At 33.9% G+C, this 21,781-nt stretch overlaps 1 protein-coding gene across 1 annotated transcript; it reads left to right on the plus strand.

The window, feature by feature from the left end:
- Nucleotides 1-11,680: 11,680 nt before the first annotated feature.
- On the plus strand, nt 11,681-18,600 carry LOC130644578 (uncharacterized). Its single transcript, XM_057450242.1, has 2 exons — nt 11,681-12,256; nt 15,335-18,600. The coding sequence occupies exons 1-2, from the start codon at nt 12,205-12,207 to the stop codon at nt 18,433-18,435; spliced, it is 3,153 nt and encodes a 1,050-aa protein (XP_057306225.1). The 5' UTR covers nt 11,681-12,204; the 3' UTR covers nt 18,436-18,600.
- The last annotated feature ends 3,181 nt before the right edge of the window (nt 18,601-21,781 follow it).

Raw genomic sequence — 21,781 nt, forward strand, 5'->3', positions numbered from 1 at the left:
TCACACGAAATAAAAGTTATAAGTTAAGGTTTTGACCCTAAAAACTCATTTAGTAGAATCAATCGCTCAAGCCGCATCTCACTTTCGACCCTCTGACCTACTAACAGAATTCGTATCCATCAGATCTGATTATCGAAAGAGTAAGTTCACATTCAAAAAAGAACAAGGCAAGAAAACTTTGCCGATGTTTTCTTAAGCTCGTCCAATCACTTTGCCGATGTTTTCTTGAGCTCGTCCAATCACTTTGCCGATGTTTTCTTGAGCTCGTCCAATCACTTACCGATGTTTTCTTGAGCTCGTCAACCAATGCAATTGCCGAGGATAACCAAAACGGTGTATCTTTCCTTTTAAGCATGACAACTTCATCGCCATCTTTATGACTGACAACAGCCTCCCTCATGTACATTGGGAAAATAACCAATTTATCCTTCAGGCACCGGAACCTCCCCCTATCGCAAGTCTTAACGTATCGTTGACTAAAACCACTTAAAAAATTTCCCATTGTACTGACAGTTTTACAGGGAAAAAGACACAAATATCTGCTAACGCCTATACACCAGCTTAGACATGTTCCGCTGGGAAAGAACGTTTGACTACATTGAACATTCCTAGTGCATGTTTATTAAAAACCCGTCACCGTCTTCGCACCGTTAACAGCAACGACCTTTCTATACTCAATGGATTGATTATTTCGCACATTACTTCCAAGACAACTGAAATTGTATGTATTTGTTAACAAGTCATGTGCTTTTATCTGTCGCAAACTGCACCTCGAAATTTTTTAGCATTATAGAACCCAACTTCCGAAGCAAACACTGCCAGATCTCTAATTTAAATTCACCCCCAAGACTGACAGCCTCCTGTCGTTGACCAGTCCGATCCCTTACCGGCCACTGCTGATAACAGAGCCGATCTCTATCATGGATAAAGAACCACTTATGAGCCAGCTCATTCAACACATGTAAGCATCAACCACAACAGACAATGGCTGCAGAAGCAGTGCATGCCAACCTGTTTGAACACCAAACAGGTTGGCAGATTCCCGTTCAATACCATTAAAATACGCAGTCAAGGGCAAGCTTGACGCTGACTTGGCATTTGGCATAATCGAACTGGTTCAAAGCAACGACCACCCCAATGACAAGATGTTCCCGAATGGTAACTGTTTCAAAAAAGGATGGATCAATGAGAAGGACATGAAACTCATCACACAGAATCACCGTCTAACATTGTAATCCCGAAAAAGAAAAATACCATTCTTGATGCGTGGAACAGATATCATAGTGCATCGGAGGTCAGAGACACCACTACGTTCATTACTGAAAGCGGATGTTACAGATACCTCAGCGCTCTCACACACGACGGATGCATCAAAAGATTCGACGATATCACGAAAGAAGTCCTACGTGTTTACGTGTAGAGGACTCTCTTTTGTGGGATGACGATATTGGTATGCCTTACAATAACAATTGGTATGCCTTACATAACAGCGTAGTTATCATCCTGAAAACGTTTTTTTCTCTTAGAATGAAGTAGAATTTGTAGATTCGATGTGACACTTTGCGGATATATGCCTACTACACTGAGGGCTAACGAGGAATTCCCTAACACAACCAATTTAACCGGAATCAGGTTGTGGTCTTGCAAATCAAGTTGCGTATGAATTCGCTTACGCACCAATCATGACCCCATTTCGCAAACTATTTAAACAAAAACTCGAAATATGTTGGGACGATACACTTGTTGACCGCCTATTCGGGACGAAAAAACAGTAGATCCTACGTAAAATAAAAGACGGGATGAGAACTTTCTAGATTGATCGGCAAGCGCGCCTCGCAACTAACTGATGTGACTGAAGCAAAACTGATCTCAGATTTACACTCACACAAAAACATTGCTCGTGCCCAATCGTTGACCAGCTCTATGGACTAAGACATAAAAAAATTGTATGCGCTTGCATCCTTATTCACTACTGATAGGGCTACCGACTAGCAGTTTAACTCTGCTGACCAACACGATGTATATTCAGAAGGCCGCATCAGTAGTCTAGCTCGGGGGTTGAGTGTAACTGTCAATCTATTGTCATGATAACCAATAAAGTAAACTATATGACATTTTAGAACATGGTACAATTCAAGAGTAAGTTCAGTTGGGCTGAACCATTATAGTCTCCTTAAGGTATATATATTTTAAAGACAGTTCTGAATTTGGAACGAAAACGGTCAAAGAAAATCAAGTTAAGTCTAAAATGGTGCGGATATATTTAGGTATGTTTGCATGGTATTCCTAGCAAGTTAAAATCAAATATTTTCCAATGTAAAGACTTTATTTTCCAAACCAGACGGTTGATCTTTGTATAGAATTTCGGGATAAGTGTTGTCTTTGTCATATTTTGGTACCGCGATTGGTGTAGCAGAGGGACCGTCGTGAACCAAAACATCCGAACTCGTTCTTGTTCTACAATAACAGAATACCTGACACACCGTATTTATTTCTTCTCGCAATTCTTTCAGTTTTCGAAAATAAACAATCGGATTCGCAAGTGCATCCACTGAAGCGATAGCTAAACAAGCAATGTAGATTTGATGTTCCATGTATTCCTCAACCTCTTCCTTCACTGCACGGTGGGCAAATACAACTAAAATTAAGCCGCATATCATTAATGGTACCGTCGTTGTTAGAAACCATATTAATATCATTCGCACAAAGTTGGTTGCCTCCTTGTATGTTGGATTCTCATATCGTTGTTTTGCTCGTTTAATAGTTAAAAGCACTATAGCGTAACACACAACAATGCCAATAATCGAGACTAACATATAACATAGCGTTAATATCCCTAAAATCGCGCCAGTTTCTATTGATGATAGACCGACAGTCAATATTGCAAACAGAGTTAGCAACCATACTACAACTATGTTTAACACGTGAGTATATTTATAAAAAGTTCTTTCAATCTTTGTTTTTGACTTGCATGTTTTTATATAAGTTTGTAAGCTGATAAAAAATATGCTGAGTAATCGAGTCGAAAGAAAATACGTAAATGTTATAACTCGCCACGAGCGAATACTGCATTGGCGAGCTATATCGATACTACTTAACTCGACGACAAAAAGCGGAATAAACGTAAACCCATAGAACAAATCTGTCAACATCAGCGATGTTAAAAATGTGTTTTGTCGTTTGTGAAAACTTTGATTTTGTATGACTGTCAACAGAACAGCAGTGTTTCCAACAATGATCAGAACACCAAGAATAGCAAAAATGATTAAAAAGGTGATTCTGTATTCTGAAGATAGATCTTGATAATGTCCAGCTAAATCGCAAAATTTTGTTAGGTTGAATACCGCCATATTATTTTTTCATGATTCCTTTTTTCTTCGAGTTAAAAGTTAGAACTTATTGACTGGTGCTCCTCCTTTTGATTCTAATTTTGTTTTTCTCATTTTTTCTCTTCTGGCCTTTATCATTTAAGGTTAATAACATTTGTAAAAGTCATATAATTGTTATTTTATCTATATTATTATCTCAACACCCAGGCTATTTGTTAACTTAGAACACGTGCAAAGCGTAATTGCATGACACTTCTCCGTATAATACCTGATAAAACACATTCGCATGCGCTATTGCATCTACGAAGAAGAGCAACTGACGATTCGGTTCATTATTAATTTAATAATATTTTCAAGTAGTTGTTATGACGAGAAAGTAAACGGTATTAATATCTTTTTAAAAGTAGAGAATTGAGAAAATTGAAGTTATTACTTTATATTCATGCCTTCGCAGAGAGTATTGCAAGTTGTGTAGAAGTAGAACGTATATTTAAATAAAAGAGTGTTTACGAAATAAGAACGGAGAAACGGCGCAGTTGTCAATAATGTTTTATGTCCCGTCATTTAAAAAACGCGCCAAAAATTGATTACGGATAATAAACGAATGAAACGACGTTAAAAAAAATCAAAACGAATATTGCTATTTTCAAAAAAAATATGATGATATTTTCTTCTTCGTAGATGGCTCCATCCTGTTTTTGTAAAGAACTAGTTTATCATATTGTAGCAGAGCTACTTTGCACATTAGTTGACATATTGCCTAAAAGCAAAGTTTTAATACACATTTCCCCAAATAGTTTTCTTTGTGGTACCGCTGCTATTTCTTAGCAAGCAAACAGCCTGTCAAAACAGATTGTCTACTTTTGTGCCAATTGACCTCTGCTTGAAACCGAGGCTTATTAGTACAAATCGAAAATTACAGTTCAGAAGTTCCGTTCTTGTTAATTTAAGCAAAACATAAAATTTAGCTAAATGGCCGCTTAGCTAGCTGACTGCTTTTTTTTTTCATTTTGACTAGACAATCACGAGATACCTATAAAATGAAAGTTGGAAAACAAGAAAACATCAATGTACTAGCTAGATCTGAATAACACAAAAATTTATATATATATATATATATATATATATATATATTTGTCTTGATCATTTCATGATCATTCGAATACGTTTTGAGGCTGTTTTGAATAAGGAAGCAAGGAAATCATTATAAAATCGCAAGATTTGTTCTGCTGTATCAAGGAGGATAGAAATAGTTTATTTATCCTAATATGCTGCGTACAAAGCTTAACAGACATCTCCGTTCCTAAGAAATTTATTTATATGATGGGCAACCTCCTTTCTAAGACTTCATCAGTACTACACGGTTATTCGACAGTAAGCATAGCGTTGTTGAGAAACAAAAAGCCCTGGAAACAAGGTTGTAGCGGGACGGATCTTTATAAATATAAAGGTCCGTTCTTACGATATAAATCGTAAGAACTGTTTAAATATTAAAAATATTAAAATCTTGTCATTAATCTAAAAAAATAAAACCCCAGCATATGTCTGTATTAAAAACCTATTCTCGACGCCAGAGCTTTTTGAGATAAATAAGAGCTCTGGGGACGAGAATGGTAAAATCACTCTCAAAAGCAGATTTTTTTATCAGAAAACACTTTCCTTTATGTCAAATCTTGTAAGGCCTATTTATATATATAAATACGCAGTTGATATTAATTTATGTTTAATTCGAATAATACTAGTAAGCTGAGGGAAACATCACGAATAAAAATCGAAAGTAAAATAGATTAAAAAAATAAAAATAATAAATAGATAAAAATAGTAGCATCATGAAATATTAACTAGTTTCACAGCGAATCAACCTTGCTCATATGGAATGGGTTGTGCGTGTTTGTCTATATGAACTGCCTACTTTGCGAATTTTATTAATACTTCAACCGTAAATTTGATTCACTCAACCATATTGTCATTAACGTCTCTCTTATTATAAAGACTCTAATCGTTAACCGTGAAAAAATTGACTGGTCATGGTTTGCCGTACAAATTTTGCGTATTACTTTTGCGTACAACCTTGCGAGTCTGTTAACATGAAGTAATGAAATAAACTGGTACGGGGGTTATTACTATGATTATAGGTGCGATTTTAATAGTGTTTTCAATTACAATATCCTCGGTTTTTAAAGAAGAAACTTTAGATATATTGGCTAACAGACAGATAGTCATATATCATAGATTTAAATATGAGCACGTTCTTTCCAGATGAATTTAGTCGGCAAAAAAAGCTGTTGGTAAAAAAATTTTGCTCTGAAAGTTCGTTTCCAGTCTCATCGGTAGAAATATAGGTCACCTGCTAAATAGTTCGTCAGTTTTTACTGACGAATTTTTTTGTCAGGCTATCTAAGAATATAAATTTTTTTTCTTTAGTTAGATTGGTTTCGTTTTTTAGTACACGCTGATTTATCTATATTGATTAATCTCTTATATAACTGGGACTAGTGTTTCCATGTTTAATTGCAACTCAATTTGACTCTGCCGTCTCTTCTGATCAAATCTATAGTCGAATAGATATGTAAGGGATATAATACAAAATAGTGCTCTATAAAAATATCAATTCATCAATAGAATTAATCGTTGGTGAAAATTAATCGTCTGTAAAAACTCATAAGAAATTTAATGTAAGATTCAAATTTCAAGAACTGAGGTTTTAGTAAATCAAGAGTTACGAGTTGCCCGTCACATCTTACGAGTTGCTACCGAATTCAAGAGTTACGAGTTGCCCGTCATGTGTTACGAGTTGCTACCTAATTCAAGAGTTACGAGTTTCCCGTCATGTGTTACGAGTTGCTACCTAATTCAAGAGTTACGAGTTGCTCGTTACATCTTACGAGTTGCTACCGAATTCAAGAGTTACGAGTTGCCCGTCACATCTTACGAGTTGCTACCGAATTCAAGAGTTACGAGTTGCCCGTCACATCTTACGAGTTTCTACCGAATTCAAGAGTTACGAGTTGCCCGTCACATCTTACGAGTTGCTACCAAATTCAAGAGTTACGAGTTGCCCGTCATGTGTTACGAGTTGTTACCTAATTCAAGAGTTACGAGTTGCTCGTTACGTGTTACGAGTTGCGAGTTGTAAATTACCAGTTGGTACATTTAATTCAGGATTTCTCGTACTTCACTTTAACTAGCACATAATTGACTACATAAAACACATAATTAATTTATTATATAGTTTTTTTTAGTGGGCTAAAAAGTAAACCTTGAATCAGCTCCAAATGACTCCCACTTAGCCAATCAACGACCCAAACCAACCCAAGAGACTTTCCCTCTGCAACAAATCACTTCACACTAACCGAAATGGCTTGAACAACAGTGATTTAAACCTACCTTAAAAAGCAGACTTTGGGGAGGAAAACTTCGCCAGAACTTAAATAGGAAATTATTTTTTTTTTACAAATAATATTTTTACAAATGTTTCGTTACAATATTTTCTTTATTTTCCGCGAAATCACTAGCATATTAGACCTTTTTTATAAAAAAAAAAGTTGAAATTAAATTAATAAAAAAGGATATATAAAAAAATAGTAAGATAAGAATATCCTTTTAGAAGTAAATAGATTTCTCTTTTTTTTATTTTATAAAAGTTGATTAATCTAGACAGGTTTTTAGTGATTTGATTTTTGAAATGTGTACCTTTTGAGTACAGCGATAGTTAACAAAAGTTTATTCATTCATACATCACCAAAAAGCATTTTTAAATACCTATCAAATAATATAAAAATAATTTGAAACTTTTTAACTTGTAAAAAGTACAGAGACATATTTGAAACGCACCCTGCCTTCAAAAAGTGACTTTATTTACAAAACTACTTCGTTTCCAACTCTCATTTGATGTTCTTTAGAATCGTGATAGATGTATGTAAAAACGATTTTTTAATTATTTTCCACCAAGTTCCCGTTTTATTTATTTAACTTTTTCCCAAAAAGTCATTTTTTAACTCAAACTTTTGTCTTTAAGATGTAATATCTAGAGAATCCTTGATACTTAAAGATAAAAAAATCGCTTTTAGATAAACACGTTGGCTTCAGCACAGTAGAACTCTCCCTTGTAGAGCTTCCGTAGTTTTGTAAAAGAGATTTGAAATGTAATAGATGATATACGAAAAAAGAACACTACGAAAAACTGTTTTAAGATATCACACCTTTCAAGCATACTCATGATGATGGTGATACTTTCACACTTCCGAGGCGATGAATATTCAGAAAGTTGTCCTTTTAAATTTTATTATTCATAAAGACGTGACTGAGTATACCATAGAAATCAAAGCAAAATTTTTTTTAAAACACACACACTTTTCGAAAAGGAAATATAAAAGATATTTTTATTTTAAAAATTATGTTCACGAGGATGATAGTGTTAAAAACATTCACTTGTAACTTCTATTTAATTTAAAGGTGTGAAAGACCAATTAGAAAGAAAAAGTTAGTTATTTGGATAAAGCCAATATTCCCCTTCAAAAAATAAATGAATATTTTCACCATTGGAAAATCGTCGTTTCTTTAGTATAAATAGTTAACAAAAAAAATCGGCATTTTTCATACAATAAAGGTATACCGTCACCTTAAAAAAAGAAGCCGTCCTTTAGAATTCATACTTTTTTCCCTCACTTAAATAATATATAATAGGCAATGTCTTTCTACAAATATTTCTCCGAAAAAGTACGAAGAAATTGAAAGTTATTAAGCGCTGGCATACGTTCTAACCTTCTTACATTTTTCCTTCTTTCCCTTCACATGTAGTTTTATTTTCAGGGAAAAATGAAAGTTTCATTTCAGTCTTATGTCAAATTCGTACATGATTTCGTAGTTGTCATGTAAACACGATTTACCAAAATGAAACTAAAGCCATATGCAAAATATGTAAACACAACGGAATTCCATCACGCTTTGGAATCTCAGTTTCGACAAATCTTATTTTGGATCCTTGTAAAGGCTATGAAACAATCAGGACATGTGACACCATAGAGTGTAAAAACGTCATGTCAATTATTGATCAACTTATATTTCTAACCAGTTTTTTGTTAATGTAGCTGTTCTCGATTATCAAAAACAAAAAGAAAATTTATATTTAAAGTATCAATTTTTATCTTTTTAGAGGACTCGTTTAGAAATCTTAAAGCTTACCTCCCGAGAAAAATCAAGTTGACCTAAATCGATTCAAAACATCTTCAGAAAAAACAATTTAACGTTTATTTTGTTAAAATCGCTACAGTATTCAAGAAACCAGACAATGTTTACCTCGTGTTTTAAAAGCATTCACCTCACTTGTCGCCATTTTGTGAGTGAGCATTTAACGGTATAATTTATGCGTCTGACGTCACTAGTTAGAAGCTCACATTCAGACCCCCGGGATGAGAGGCGAAACTTTGCGCATGGAATGTGATTTGTAAAAAAAAACCTCCACATGTTTGATGAATAAGGACGAATCCTTTTTTTAAATAATAATAATATGGCTTCTTGCGCAGTACTGGTTGTCTTAACCACCAAAAGAAACAAGGTGTGTCTTTTTTCAACTTTCCCAAAGATGCAAAACAACGAACTATACGGATCAAACTGATCAAGAGAGAGGATATACTTCCAAAGTATTTAAAGATATGCGAAGCTCATTTCACTTCCGAGTGCTTTGATTTTAGAACTGAGTTTGAAAGAAAAAAACAAGAAGAAGAAGGTTAGAAGAATTTTTCATTTTTATCATCATTCATCGAACTCATACGCTATTATCTAATTCGAATACGTATCACTCGACGAACTCCTCTCCCTATCCTATTATGCACCCACCAAGTAAACTGTCTATAACTTGCGCACCTATAAGTCCTGAAAATATGAAATAGTGCTTATATTTACTTTATATATTTAATTCTGTAATTATGTTAAAAGACTAAAAATATTTACTTGTTGGTTACGTTTTCTCGTCGTGGTAGATGACTCGCATTTGTGTCATGGATTCCTACCAATGCGGTCCATAAAACCTCCTTCAAAGTATGATGCTGTGGAAGTTTTCATGTTCTGTAATGCAGTTATCTAAAAAAGAGTATGATTTTCACAATAGCGGAATCGCAATACTGACATGTGCCTATAAATCGCATATCAAAACTCACCGATCAAATTAAAAATAGTCGCGGATTTTAACTCGCAACAGCAAAGACACTCCGCTTCGCTCGGCATTTCCTTACATTTTCCACACTTGCACCACATGCTCACAGCAACATCAACACGTGAAGCGACTTCTTCTTGATCAGTATCCTCATCACAGCTCTCCCAGCTGGAATCCGAGTCAGTACTTTGTTTAGTATTTCGCCTGATAGGCTCAAATTGAAATCCTACCGCATTTTCCCTGTTGCTCATTTTTTTTTTGCTTCACAACTTCTGGGTATTGCAATTGAATGATGATTACTCAACCGAGGTTAGTATTCATTTTCAAAGTTTCCTGAAATTTTCACGGGGGTAAACATACTCATCACCAATGAATTTCACTAGTAAAGTTTGAGTAAAAAATTCCAATGCGGCAGATGATTTACGATCTTCTAACAGGTGACGTCAGAGTACTCAAAGGTGAAGAAATTTATGAAACAATATGGCGGATGGTTTACCTCGTGTCGAAGGTGAATTTTTAAATCTTTAATAGGCATTGTTAACTTATAAGTGCGAATTAAGGAAAATAAACTTTATATTCGTAAATCACGTATGAATATGAGCCAATTTAGGTCAACTTAATTTTTCTTGGGAGAGATAATAAAAATCTTAAACCAGAACATGTGTAACTACATAATCAGTGTTTCTCCTCAAGGTCTCCTCAAATGGCCTCTAAAAGTAGATTTTGTAACTAACAACTTTATCCTCAAATCTCCTCAATTTTTTTTTAATTGTAAAATGCATAAAAATGCTTCATATTTACAGCAATAATTTCACTCACGGCATCACCTCTAAAATCTCCTCAAATATTTTTAATTAATTTGAAAAAATATGAAAATGAAAAAAAAGTGTCCTCTCAATTTTTTTTATAAAAACACCATCATCTTATTAAAACGGCCAAAAATTCGCATTAAAGACCTCAAAACTCCCTTAAATTTGACCCTAAAAATGGCTTCCCTAAGCGGATTACAAAGATAGGCCTCTGCTTCAATACGAGATATGTAAAACAAATTAGATTCGGAAAACAATTTTTCTTGACTTTATTTATTTCATGCAATCTCTTCTCAGAAAAACATAAATTTTATGAGTAATTTTTGCAAGAAATTTAAGATTGTCGAAGGTCATTGTGTAGGAAAATTTCAGGCTTGTTATTCCACAGACTTTTATATATTTTCTCTCTTGATTTCGGTCGTGTACATATAAAGCCTTTGAAGCTGAATGATTGCGTCATCAGTGGTCAAGTTAACCGAAAATTTACTCACTCAGTAAAAGTGGATTACATAAGTTGTGATGAGACTGGTCTTCCTTCTTGTGTTTTTAATCCATAGAAGGATCATGAATCAGGAGAATATTTTGGCTCGAATTTCTGAAAAATATTAAGGGTCGGTACAAGTTAGAGAAAGTCCGACTGTTTGGTTTTAATAGAACTAACTAAAAAACAGCTTGCACTATTGAAAGAAAATATCCTGAGAACGAAGTGGCCAGCCGCTTATAAAAGTGGTAATTACAATGCAACTTCATTGTAGTAAATTTTTCCTCTTCAAGAAAATTTTGAGCTTTTAGACCTTATGTGAGAAATAATTAAGCAAGAGATGCTGTACAGAAAAACTTTCTTTTTCTTGCCGACCCCTTCTCCTTTTATAAATTGAATTTTTTTACCTGCTAAATGTCAAAAGAGCTACGACCAATGTATAAAAGAGTTACCCTATTTGTTAATTGAAAGTTCAGTTCCCTCTTAGAGGTATACAGGCTTCTGTCCGAAAGTAAATATGTCCGAAGTACGTAAGGTCCTATCTAAGTATCTAATGTTCGTAACAGTTTTGAAAACTGTGTTATAGTCGTCTATTCAGTGCCACAGCAGTCAAGGGGACACGCTCCTTTACCCTTAAATTGTTAGGGCTTAGATATAATACCTACAGCATTGCGCAACTAATTACTTAATTTTATCATTTTCCCAACTGTTGTATTTTGTCCAAATCTTAGGTTGTTCAATGCATCCATAAGGAAGCGATAAAGGTATCGAAAGCTGAAACTTTTGAAGTAATTACCTTTTTAATAACTTTCATTTTTTTTTTTGATTTGGCATATTTTTCACAAGACTTAAGACTTAGGTTGTTCAGTGCATCCATAAGAAAGCGATAAAGGTATCGAAAGCTGGAACTTTTGAAGTAATTACCTTTTTAATAACTTTCATTTTTTTTTGATTTGGCATATTTTTCACAAGACTTAAGACTTCGGTTGTTCAATGCATCCATAAGGAAGCGATAAAGGTATCGAAAGCTGAAACTTTTGAAGTAATTACCTTTTTAATAACTTTCATTTTTTTTTTTGATTTGGCATATTTTTCACAAGACTTAAGACTTAGGTTGTTCAGTGCATCCATAAGAAAGCGATAAAGGTATCGAAAGCTGGAACTTTTGAAGTAATTACCTTTTTAATAACTTTAATTTTTTTTTTGATTTGGCATATTTTTCACAAGACTTAAGACTTTCACTTCTCTTTTGAGGGCAATACCGTTATAATTATCCTAATGCCAAAAAACAAACGAATGTTAAATACGACTAACTGTAGACAAAGGAATTACTGTTAAATAAAAGTGTATAAAAGAAAGTTTTTCTTGCCACTCAGACATAAAGAAGGAGCTTTTTTTTCGACAACACATCGTTTTTAAGTTTTATAGAAGATGTATATAATATGGTGTTTACTGTTTTGCTTAACGACCACACCCAGTACAGGTACACCTATTTTTTAGTCTACTTATTGCACTTCTGTTTTGATTGACGCGTAAGCATATAATAATACAAGCACAATTTCCTTGAAACGAGTTCTGATCTCCTCGAATTTTCTTTCGTGTTTCCTCCATTTTCAGTTTGTTTACGCCTGCGCTCCATCACCATGTGCATGAAGAAAAAATTAACAAGACACTTTGAACGCCGTTTCTTTATGATAATAACTGTATTCTGTGTGTTTAAATTGGCTGCGTGCAGCTTTATTTCGGATCTCTCTAGGGTAAATAATTTGCTTGCGATCGAACTCGCGTGATTTTTTACGTGTTAACGATCAGTTTTGCCACCCTCGTCTCCATATTTCTCCCTTTCTATTCACCCGCAACCCCTACTGAAATCAATTATAGTGGGTGCGTGGGTCTTTTTTCAAAAAACCCTGGAAACGAGGGTGTTAGTTTAACATAATTCTCTTTCTTGTTCTGATTCTTTTTTTGTTTATTTCTTGCCAATTACTCAAAATCCGTAAATAAATCCCGTCGTCTAAATTCTTTTCATTCTTACCACAAACTCTTCTCATTCTCACTCACACGTAAGGCCAGCGTAAATCTACTGACTTAGTCATTTCGTGAGCACTATTATAGCTACCATGACTACCCTGTGAACCTAGCGTCGCGCGCAAGGAAAGTAGAACTAAAATAATTTTTTGACATAATATTACCACAACAATAATCGAATTAGTGTGGCTTACTGTTTCATATTTAATTACATAAATACGAACTTCATCACCTTCAAAAAACAAACCATTTTCGTCTCATGAAAAAACACCATATACACATCGGTTGTTACCCATATCATAGTTTAAAACACACTTTTGTATTTTTACCGGGACAAAGGGTGTATCTACATTAACTACATTTAAACTATGAAGCTAAAAAGCATGGGCAGGTGGGTAAATAAGTGGCTAAATATATTTGCAAGTACTTTTATATTATAAATAGAAATTCGCCCGTTGCAGCAAATTCGATAAAAATATATTGCATTTGCTATTCGTAGCTTGAAGAATAAAAATGTTAAAAATCTCCTCTATAAACACTTTGTTTCACGGTCTTACGCACTTACAAGAACAAAAAACTTTTGAACAGCACTTTTTAAGGAAGGTAAGGCCATTAGTTTTGTGCAGTGTACGAAACAGAGAAAATAAATAACCGTTTAATAAATCTAATTTTTCGAGTATCTTTTACAACACATCTGCTTTGCTTTGTTTAGACAGACAGACAGACAGACAGACAGACAGACAGACAGACAGACAGACAGACAGACAGACAGACAGACAGACAGACAGACAGACAGACAGACAGACAGACAGACAGACAGAACTATTGTAAATAGCAAAACAGATAAAGTAAGTTAGCAAACTACTACCAAATTTAGGTTAATTTTAAAAAACTGTCGTTGTTGAATCAAGGAAAGCTTTTCAAATGAAACTTATTTGGTATTCATCAAAAGTTTTGTTGAGAAATGAAAAAAATAGTAACAACAACAATTTTAATTGTCTGGGCACTGATTTATAAAAAAGTTATGGGGACGCCGATTAAAAACGCTAAAAAGGCAAGATGTAAAGAAAAAGTCGATGCAGCCTCGTCCCCAGGGTTCTTTTACGGCTATGATATTCTGACGGAACGGCGCCGTAATATCTCTGATCTAGGCTGATAAAAATAACCCTTATTTTGGGCGATTTTTAATCGTGAAGTGGCGAACGAAAAGTAAAAATGAATGTTTGTTGGCGAGAATATTTTGAAAACTTAAGATCTCTATAAGTTTCTATAACGTTTTGGTTTAGCTAGCTAGCTGCAAGCTTTTGTATTTAGACCTTTCTCTTAACGCTGGCTAAGCATAAATTTACAATTTGTATGTTACAGCTAACTGCTATTATATTTATTTATAGCTATAGTATTAGGTTTCTTAGTTGTTTGTCAGGAGTTATGCCTCCTTATTGAGTTTGGTTGAACTGTTAGGCTTCTGAGCATGTATTATGGAAGATGTAGCTAGTTACAAAATCTAAAGCGTATACAAAAGTTCCAAGGACAAGTTAAAGACACACGCTGTATCCAGTATGTAGCATGGCGGAAAAAGATATTTTTTTAAAATTTGTGTAAACGTGAGGGTAATTTATGTTTATGAGCTTAGCCTTGCTAATTTAGAGTATATACTTTGTCAATTGTTTCAAGGATGAAACACAAAGACTATTCTGTGGGCTTAAACCGCACATTTGAGCTACAGAAACTATAGCAATTTAAACTTAACTCGAAGATGGCGTGATGGATAGAATGTTCTACTGACTGAGCTATCAATCTCCGCATGCCGTATATAAATGACAAATTAAGACTCGTCTTTGAGATAAACCCCATATCAAATTATGTATGTATAAATAAGACCCTACCCTTTTAAAAAAGCCCCTAATCTTAAGGCGGAAAATTTTATATTTTTTTTAAAATGATTTTAAATCGTTCAACCCCAGTGAGTCTTTTGGTATTGGCAGCAAAACATAGTTTTCATTCAAGTTAGAAGTCTTACAGCTTCCTTCGTAGCCAAAATAGTAAAATTGGTTTGTTTAAGATTTATATATGACTAGAAAACGTGATGATATATTCATCTTAAACTGTGAAAACCTGCAGAAAATAAAAAATACCGTAAATATCAAATATAAGAGATAATATAAGAAAAAAAGATCAAAAAGAGACATTCAAACCTCTCCACCACCACTTTCAAACTAAAATGGTATTCGTAAGCTATTTTTCGGGTTTTGCCATGATTTAAAAATTAAGCCGTGTGAAACCAAAAAAGAGTCCAGAAAAATCGGATTCTGACTTCCTCAAAAAAGCACATAGAATACGGCAATTATTAAAAAGATGCATTCAAATAACAGCTGTTTAGCGCATAAATTGTAACGAAGTAAAAGTACAAAGCACTTGCGATTTTAAAAATTAATAAAAGATAAAGAGAAATCTCTCCTTCTTAAGTAATAAGTGCATTTTTGAAAGTACACATCTGCCAAAAGAAACTGAATTCCTTCTTTGATTCTTTTAGATGGGAAAATTATCAGAGTTTCAAAACCATCTGGTGTGGATAACTCGATGTGTGGTTCAGTTTCAACTCCTTGTAAAACATTTATGTATGCTTTCACACACAGAGCTGAGGAAAATGATTGCATTTTATTACATGGTGGTGGTGATTCACATTATCCATCCACTTACTATATCAATTCTTCATTGCAGATCAATTTCAACATAACAATCAGGGGAACATACCCTTCTCCTGTTTTAACAAGAAGTAGCAACAGCAGTGGCAGCTTTCCACTTTTTATCATCAACAGTTCCAAGATTGTCGACTTGTATTTAGAAGGAATTCATTTTGATAACATATCTCTGATTTACATCTCGTCAGATGCAAATTTGTTTTTGTTCAACTCCACAATAACAAACAACAAAAACACAATGATTTCGTTCGTACGGAAAAGTAAACATTTACGAAAGGCATGCACAGTAATCAAGGACTGCTTATTTATTGAAACTCGTCACGTGATAGAAAAGTACATCACTTTTACTTATTCACTATTCGTCAACAATAGCCGATTTATCAACTGTACCAGGATCTTCACCCTCCTTGTACAAAAATACAGGAAAAGAAAGTATGGGGTCGTCGATTTTAAAATTTATCACAGCAACTTTTTACACACGAAAAATGTGTTACTCTTTGATGATTCTTGGCCCCGAAAATCGAAACTAAAAATATATCGATGTAGCTTTACGAACAACACAGGATTAGGTGTCCCCTTCATTTTGACTAAAATGGGACAAATTCTAATACAGCGATCGATGTTTATAAATAATTATGGCAGTGCGGTTGGAGTCCTTTTATTGTCAAGCATTCTTAAAGTATCAATAACAAATACAAAATTCATAAAAAATAGAAGCTTTTCCTTAAACGGTGGTGCATTGAAAATTTCCAAAGTACCAAATTTTTTCATAGATAAATGCGTATTTCGTGAAAATAGAGCAAGAATGAGCGGTGGTGCTATTTATAAAGTGCATAGTAAAGTATTGATCCGAAACTCTATATTCGATAGCAATTCAGCACAGTCTGCTGGAGGAGCGATATATGGAGATGCATCCAGTCAGCATTTAAAAATGGAAAATGTTACAATGTACAGCTCAACAGATAGCAAAAAAGTTCATGGAAGTCTGGTTAATAGCGGAAACTTAAATTTTAAGGATGTTACAATGGTTGTAAGACCAGTGGACGGTACAAAATATATCGATGGACTCATAAATGACTCCGGTGCATTTCATGGACACGTTGATAATTTTACTTTTATTTGTCCTGCTAACAATAAAGTTGAGTTCAACACTCGAAAATACTTTTATGCGTTGTCCATAACATGTTCCAGTTGTCCTAAGGGAAGCTACAGTTTAAACAACGGTCAAATCCATTTTATAGATGATTCTAAGCCATATGTGCAGTCAAATGTAACTTGCAAGAAGTGTCCTAGCGGAGGCATATGTGATGACAACATTCTAACCAGTCAAGGCAATTTTTGGGGATACGTTACAACAGGTGGTGATGTACATTTTATACCCTGTCCTCCAAAGTATTGTTGCAAACCAGGAAAGTGTGAGAGTTACAATTCTTGCTACAACCATCGCGAAGGAAGATTATGTGGGAGATGTGAAAAAGGATATTCTCTAGACATCTTCAGCCAGAATTGTGTTTTGTCAGAGCAACGAAACACGAGTATATTCTGGATTATGTTCATTGCGTTAGGCTTTACATTGACTTATACACTGATGTACTTAAAGGAAATCACCAAACTTTTTGGCACTGTCTTCACAAAGGTAAAGAAACTCACGCAGAAATGTAGGTGTTTCAAGGAGAACCAATTTGACTATACAAGCTTAAATGAAAGTGCGTATGACAACCTAATATCCAATGGAAATGCTTTAGAACTATTATCTACCAAGGACACAAACAATTTGGGTTTATTAAAAATCTTCTTCTTGTTTTATCAAACAGCTTCTTTATTGCACGTTCCCCACCCAATGCACCATGGCTTTCTTCTGCATTTCAAATCTATAGTGTCGTTAATATTCGCCTTTAAGTTCATGATTAATGAAAATTTATCAAAATTACCTCCATTAAATAACATGGGCACAATTGAAGCTGTAATTATCAATGTTGGTTTTGCAACAAGTTTGTTTGCTGTTGTTCTGTTATCATATCTAGCATATCTTGCTGTGAAAAAAGTAAGAACACTGATTGGGAAGGACATGCCGGCTGAACCAACAACCGTTACATTTCCTGTTAGATTAAAACAAACTTTTGTCCAGCTTCTTTTTCTGTGTTACATTCGCATCAGCAGCACGGCCTTTAAAATGATCCATTGTACTGACATTCGAGAAGAGAAATATTTGTATGTATATGGAGATATTACCTGCTACACATATTGGCAATACATTGTCATGTTGTTTACAATAATTTGGGTCTTCCCATTTTCGGTAGCTGTCTTCGTGGCAACTAAATTATATGCAAAGGGACAAATCTCGACGCAGATGTTTATCACCATACTGTTATTTCCTCCCTTAATCGTGTTCAATTCTAGACTGAAATCAACTGGACAGCAAAGTCATCAAAGTCAGTTTGAGCAGGAAAATATATTGAACGTGATCAATGGACCATTCAGAATCAAAATTACATCAGAGGAAGAATTGGATCAAGCCCAACACAAAATGAGAATAAACTGGGAAGCAATACTGATCATCAGACGTCTTGTCCTCGTTGCAGTAAGCATATTCGTAATCAATCCTCTTTCTCGTTTGTACCTCATGCTGCCAATTCTGGTACTGGTGCTTTTGTTGCATTTATACGTCAAGCCTTATCACAGTGAAAGAATGAACTCAACTGAAACAGTTACCATTCTTCTTCTCCTGATATTAACAACAGTGAATTTGTTTTGGGCCTGCGACTATATGGGTTCACTCTCATCAATAGCACAATACGACTCCATCACAACTGCACTGGGATATGTCGAACACTTGATCTATATGTCACCATTTATTGCATTGTTCGTTTTTTGGGTGCACTCTTTGTGTCAGAGAGTATGGGCGTGTTTGATGCAATGTTTGAGAGCATAAAATTTTGAAAGTGGAAGAGAAAGGACTCAATTTGTTCCTGAAGTTGTTTTAAAGTGATTTGTATCTTAATAAATAACAATTTTAAAAAAAGTATCTTTGTTTGAGCTTTAAGACTTAACCGCCTGCATGTAGCTGTTGATAGTAAATAAAGTATTATATATTCGTTGCTTTGTTTTGTTTGTGAGTAATTTTAATATAACTATCTTTTTGTGCCATATCAGTGATATGTAAAAACTTTAAAAGGACGAAAAAATTATGTAGCGTGGTGTGAAGCAAACTTGCTATTATTCATGTATATATTTAGTCAAGTAAAAATTATATTATTTTTGTTAGCTACCTATAGCTAGCTGGATAAAAGAGGGAAAAGTTATGGTAGGTAGCTGGCTAGCTAATTAACATACACCTTAATCAGAGCTATCTTAGCTTGTTTAGCTATACCCATGTAGTAGCTTGCAAGTTATCAGAAAATTTGAGGTACAAGATTTTGTTTAGGTTGTGGTTTACCCACTGGAATCAGCTATTGGATTGTAGAAGTTCCTTTTTATCAAACTTGTCCAAAATGTCGACAAAATATTTTGCGAATAATTTTTAGGAAAATAGGATCAGTTTTAACATTTACGTTTTTTCTCGTGCATTTTTAAAAAGGAAAAAATTGACAGAGATGAAACCCAAACGATGTGCGATAATGATAGGTATGGAAAACTATCATCTTCAATTATATGAACCCTCGCCACCTTAGCAGGACTTGTTTTGTCCTATTCATCTCTTGGGACTGTTGACAAATGATTTTCGTTGTATTGGCTAATAGTTGTCAACTTGTCTTCTACTATACACTAACAATACAAAATGTTGGTGAAATTTTAACAGTTAAGAAATCTGAATATTCTCCACAACTTGCTAAAATATGTTACGTCAGTTCTTTTAAAAAAATCTTATTGGCCTGTTTCAAAATGACTAATTTCGTAGAGTTTAAAGTATGCATATATCCAATGTCAACTATATACGGTTAGCTCAAAAAAATCACACTCTATAAAGTTGAATCAAAAAAGGATACGAAAAAATGGATAGGGATCGCCTGCAAGCTTTGAACGCAATGTTCAAATTGCCAAACAAACTCAACAAAATGTAGCCTCTTAAATTCACTTTGGCAATCGGCAAATGGCTCTTCACAGCAGCATAAAATTGCCGTCATTTATTGATAATAATAATAATGATAATTCTACATAATAATAAATTAATAGAATTATTATGTAGAATATATAGACCTTTATCTCTGGTTAATAAATTCCCTCCTTAAAAAAACAATAATTGAATAGAAATTAAGCCTGGTGCCAATTTAGATTTGTGCTAAAACTTCTTCCTAATTTTTACAATGTTATTTTAGATCGGTCGTTATTTGAAAGTCCACCAGAATTTCAACAAAATCTTCAGTGAGTGGAAAAGGTCTTAAAACTGAAACATTCAAATGCTACTTGGTTAACATACATTGTTCAGAAGTTAGCTATTATATTCGAATCATCACTTTCACGTAACAGGGTTTGTATCATGGAATTTTTTGGTATTTGATATCAATTTAAAAAATAAACCAATTGAAGAGAGGAAGGCTAGCTAGCTTCATAAATATAAAATAAAATGTTTTTAACATCTTATAAGTATCAGCGAAATAATGTTTATAAGCAATCCAGTTGTTAACACCATCATCTTTATACTAGGTTTAATATTGAAACAAAAATTAAGCAACTTGCTTAGCACGTTGGACTCACCTGTTCAGTTGACGTTGGAAGTTGCTCGTATTGTTCAAGCCTAGTTTTCATGGCTGAGATAGAAAAAAAGTCGCATTTCAGTGTGCTATAAGGTAACAAAAAAGAGATTACCTGATAAACTTTGTGTTTAAAACCAACAACATATAAAAATTGTGGTTATCAGCTTCTATTGCGTTCACTCTTTATTAGGTAAAGCCAAAAAAATCAGGGAATAAAAAAAGAGACATGGACGTTGCTCACTATCTTATAAAGATGAAACTCTCAATCTCTCAATCTCCAAAGTTGCTTTGCATCTTACAAAGGTGTAAGCAAGGAAAAGAAGCTGAAACAAGCACTCTAACCCAGCCAAAGAAAAAGCAAATAAAGTTGAACGTTTTTATTACTAATTTTATGTGGTAGTACAGAATAGGCAGAATAAATTTTACACAAGTGTGATGTATCGAAGTAACTTGCTGAATTAATCACATCAGTTGTTAGAAATTGAAAGATGCATTTAGGTGATTTTTACTAGAATTACAGGACTACTTTTTTTTAAAAAAAGTAAAAAATGAATGAAAATAAAAGCTGTAAAAAGAACTTTATCTTGATTTAATATTTTAACAACAATGAAAAAATTGGCCTTCTTTGGTCATTTTTTTAAACATTTGTCATAGTCATGAATTCTTTAATTTTTAGTGCTTGTGTAACAATATCTTTATAATCTATGTCGGATGTAAACCAATCGCATTAAATACAGAATTCACCAGTGTGTACCAGAAGTTTCTTGCTGCTTCTGGAGACGAGGTTGGACAACACATTAAAAAATTAGGCTCAACTTTTCTTACTTTCATTTTCTTTAATTAGTAATTTCTTTTTATCATTCCAAGAATATTTATAAAATATTAATTTGATTACAACATATATATTTTAAAGTATCTGAAATAGAATTATACGATTTAGTCCAAGTCTTTTGATTGGTTACCCTGATGTATTATTATTTTCTAATTGATTGCATTCAATCGAAAAAAAATTGATTTATTAAACTCTATATAACCTTTTTATATGCGATACAAGTGTAGTAAATCAAACTAGGTAGTATGAAGTCGGTACACGGTAAATTTTTACAAGATAATATAGTTCTAATATAACAAAATATATATAATTATTTTATACGAATACTCTCACCGAGGGCAGCTGAGTGGGTCTGGTTCCACCCCCCCCCCCCCCCCCCCATTTATTTCGCCCTCATATTTTTTTGGTCACCTGATAAAGCAAAGAGGAATTTAACATTTTGACATACTCAGTGCCTTCAATAAATTTATAAATCTGAAATGTTACCACTGTTTTCAACAACAGTAGCACTATCAAAATAATCTCCATTAACAAAAAATGTCATGGGAACGAATTGGCTGGAGTTAATCAACGAAAGTTGTGCGTATTACCATTTTGTCTCTCTATTGATAACCATATTTTATCTGTGTATTCATAATGGCTGTCCTGCAGCTTTACGTGATACCTCCGTCTAAGTGACTTCATTACTTTGTGGTAACATAGGGACAAAATACACGAAATATGATGGGAAAATATGGACGACAGGGACCAGC

The sequence above is a fragment of the Hydractinia symbiolongicarpus genome, chromosome 5, assembly GCF_029227915.1.
Source record: "Hydractinia symbiolongicarpus strain clone_291-10 chromosome 5, HSymV2.1, whole genome shotgun sequence".
NCBI lineage: Eukaryota > Metazoa > Cnidaria > Hydrozoa > Anthoathecata > Hydractiniidae > Hydractinia > Hydractinia symbiolongicarpus.

Coding starts and splice junctions, on each gene's coding strand:
- LOC130644578 (XM_057450242.1), top strand. CDS start 12,205: ATGTATATAATATGGTGTTTACTGTTTTGCTTAACGACCACACCCAGT. Junction 12,257..15,334: donor AACGACCACACCCAGTACAG/GTACACCTATTT, acceptor TGATTCTTTTAG/ATGGGAAAATTATCAGAGTT.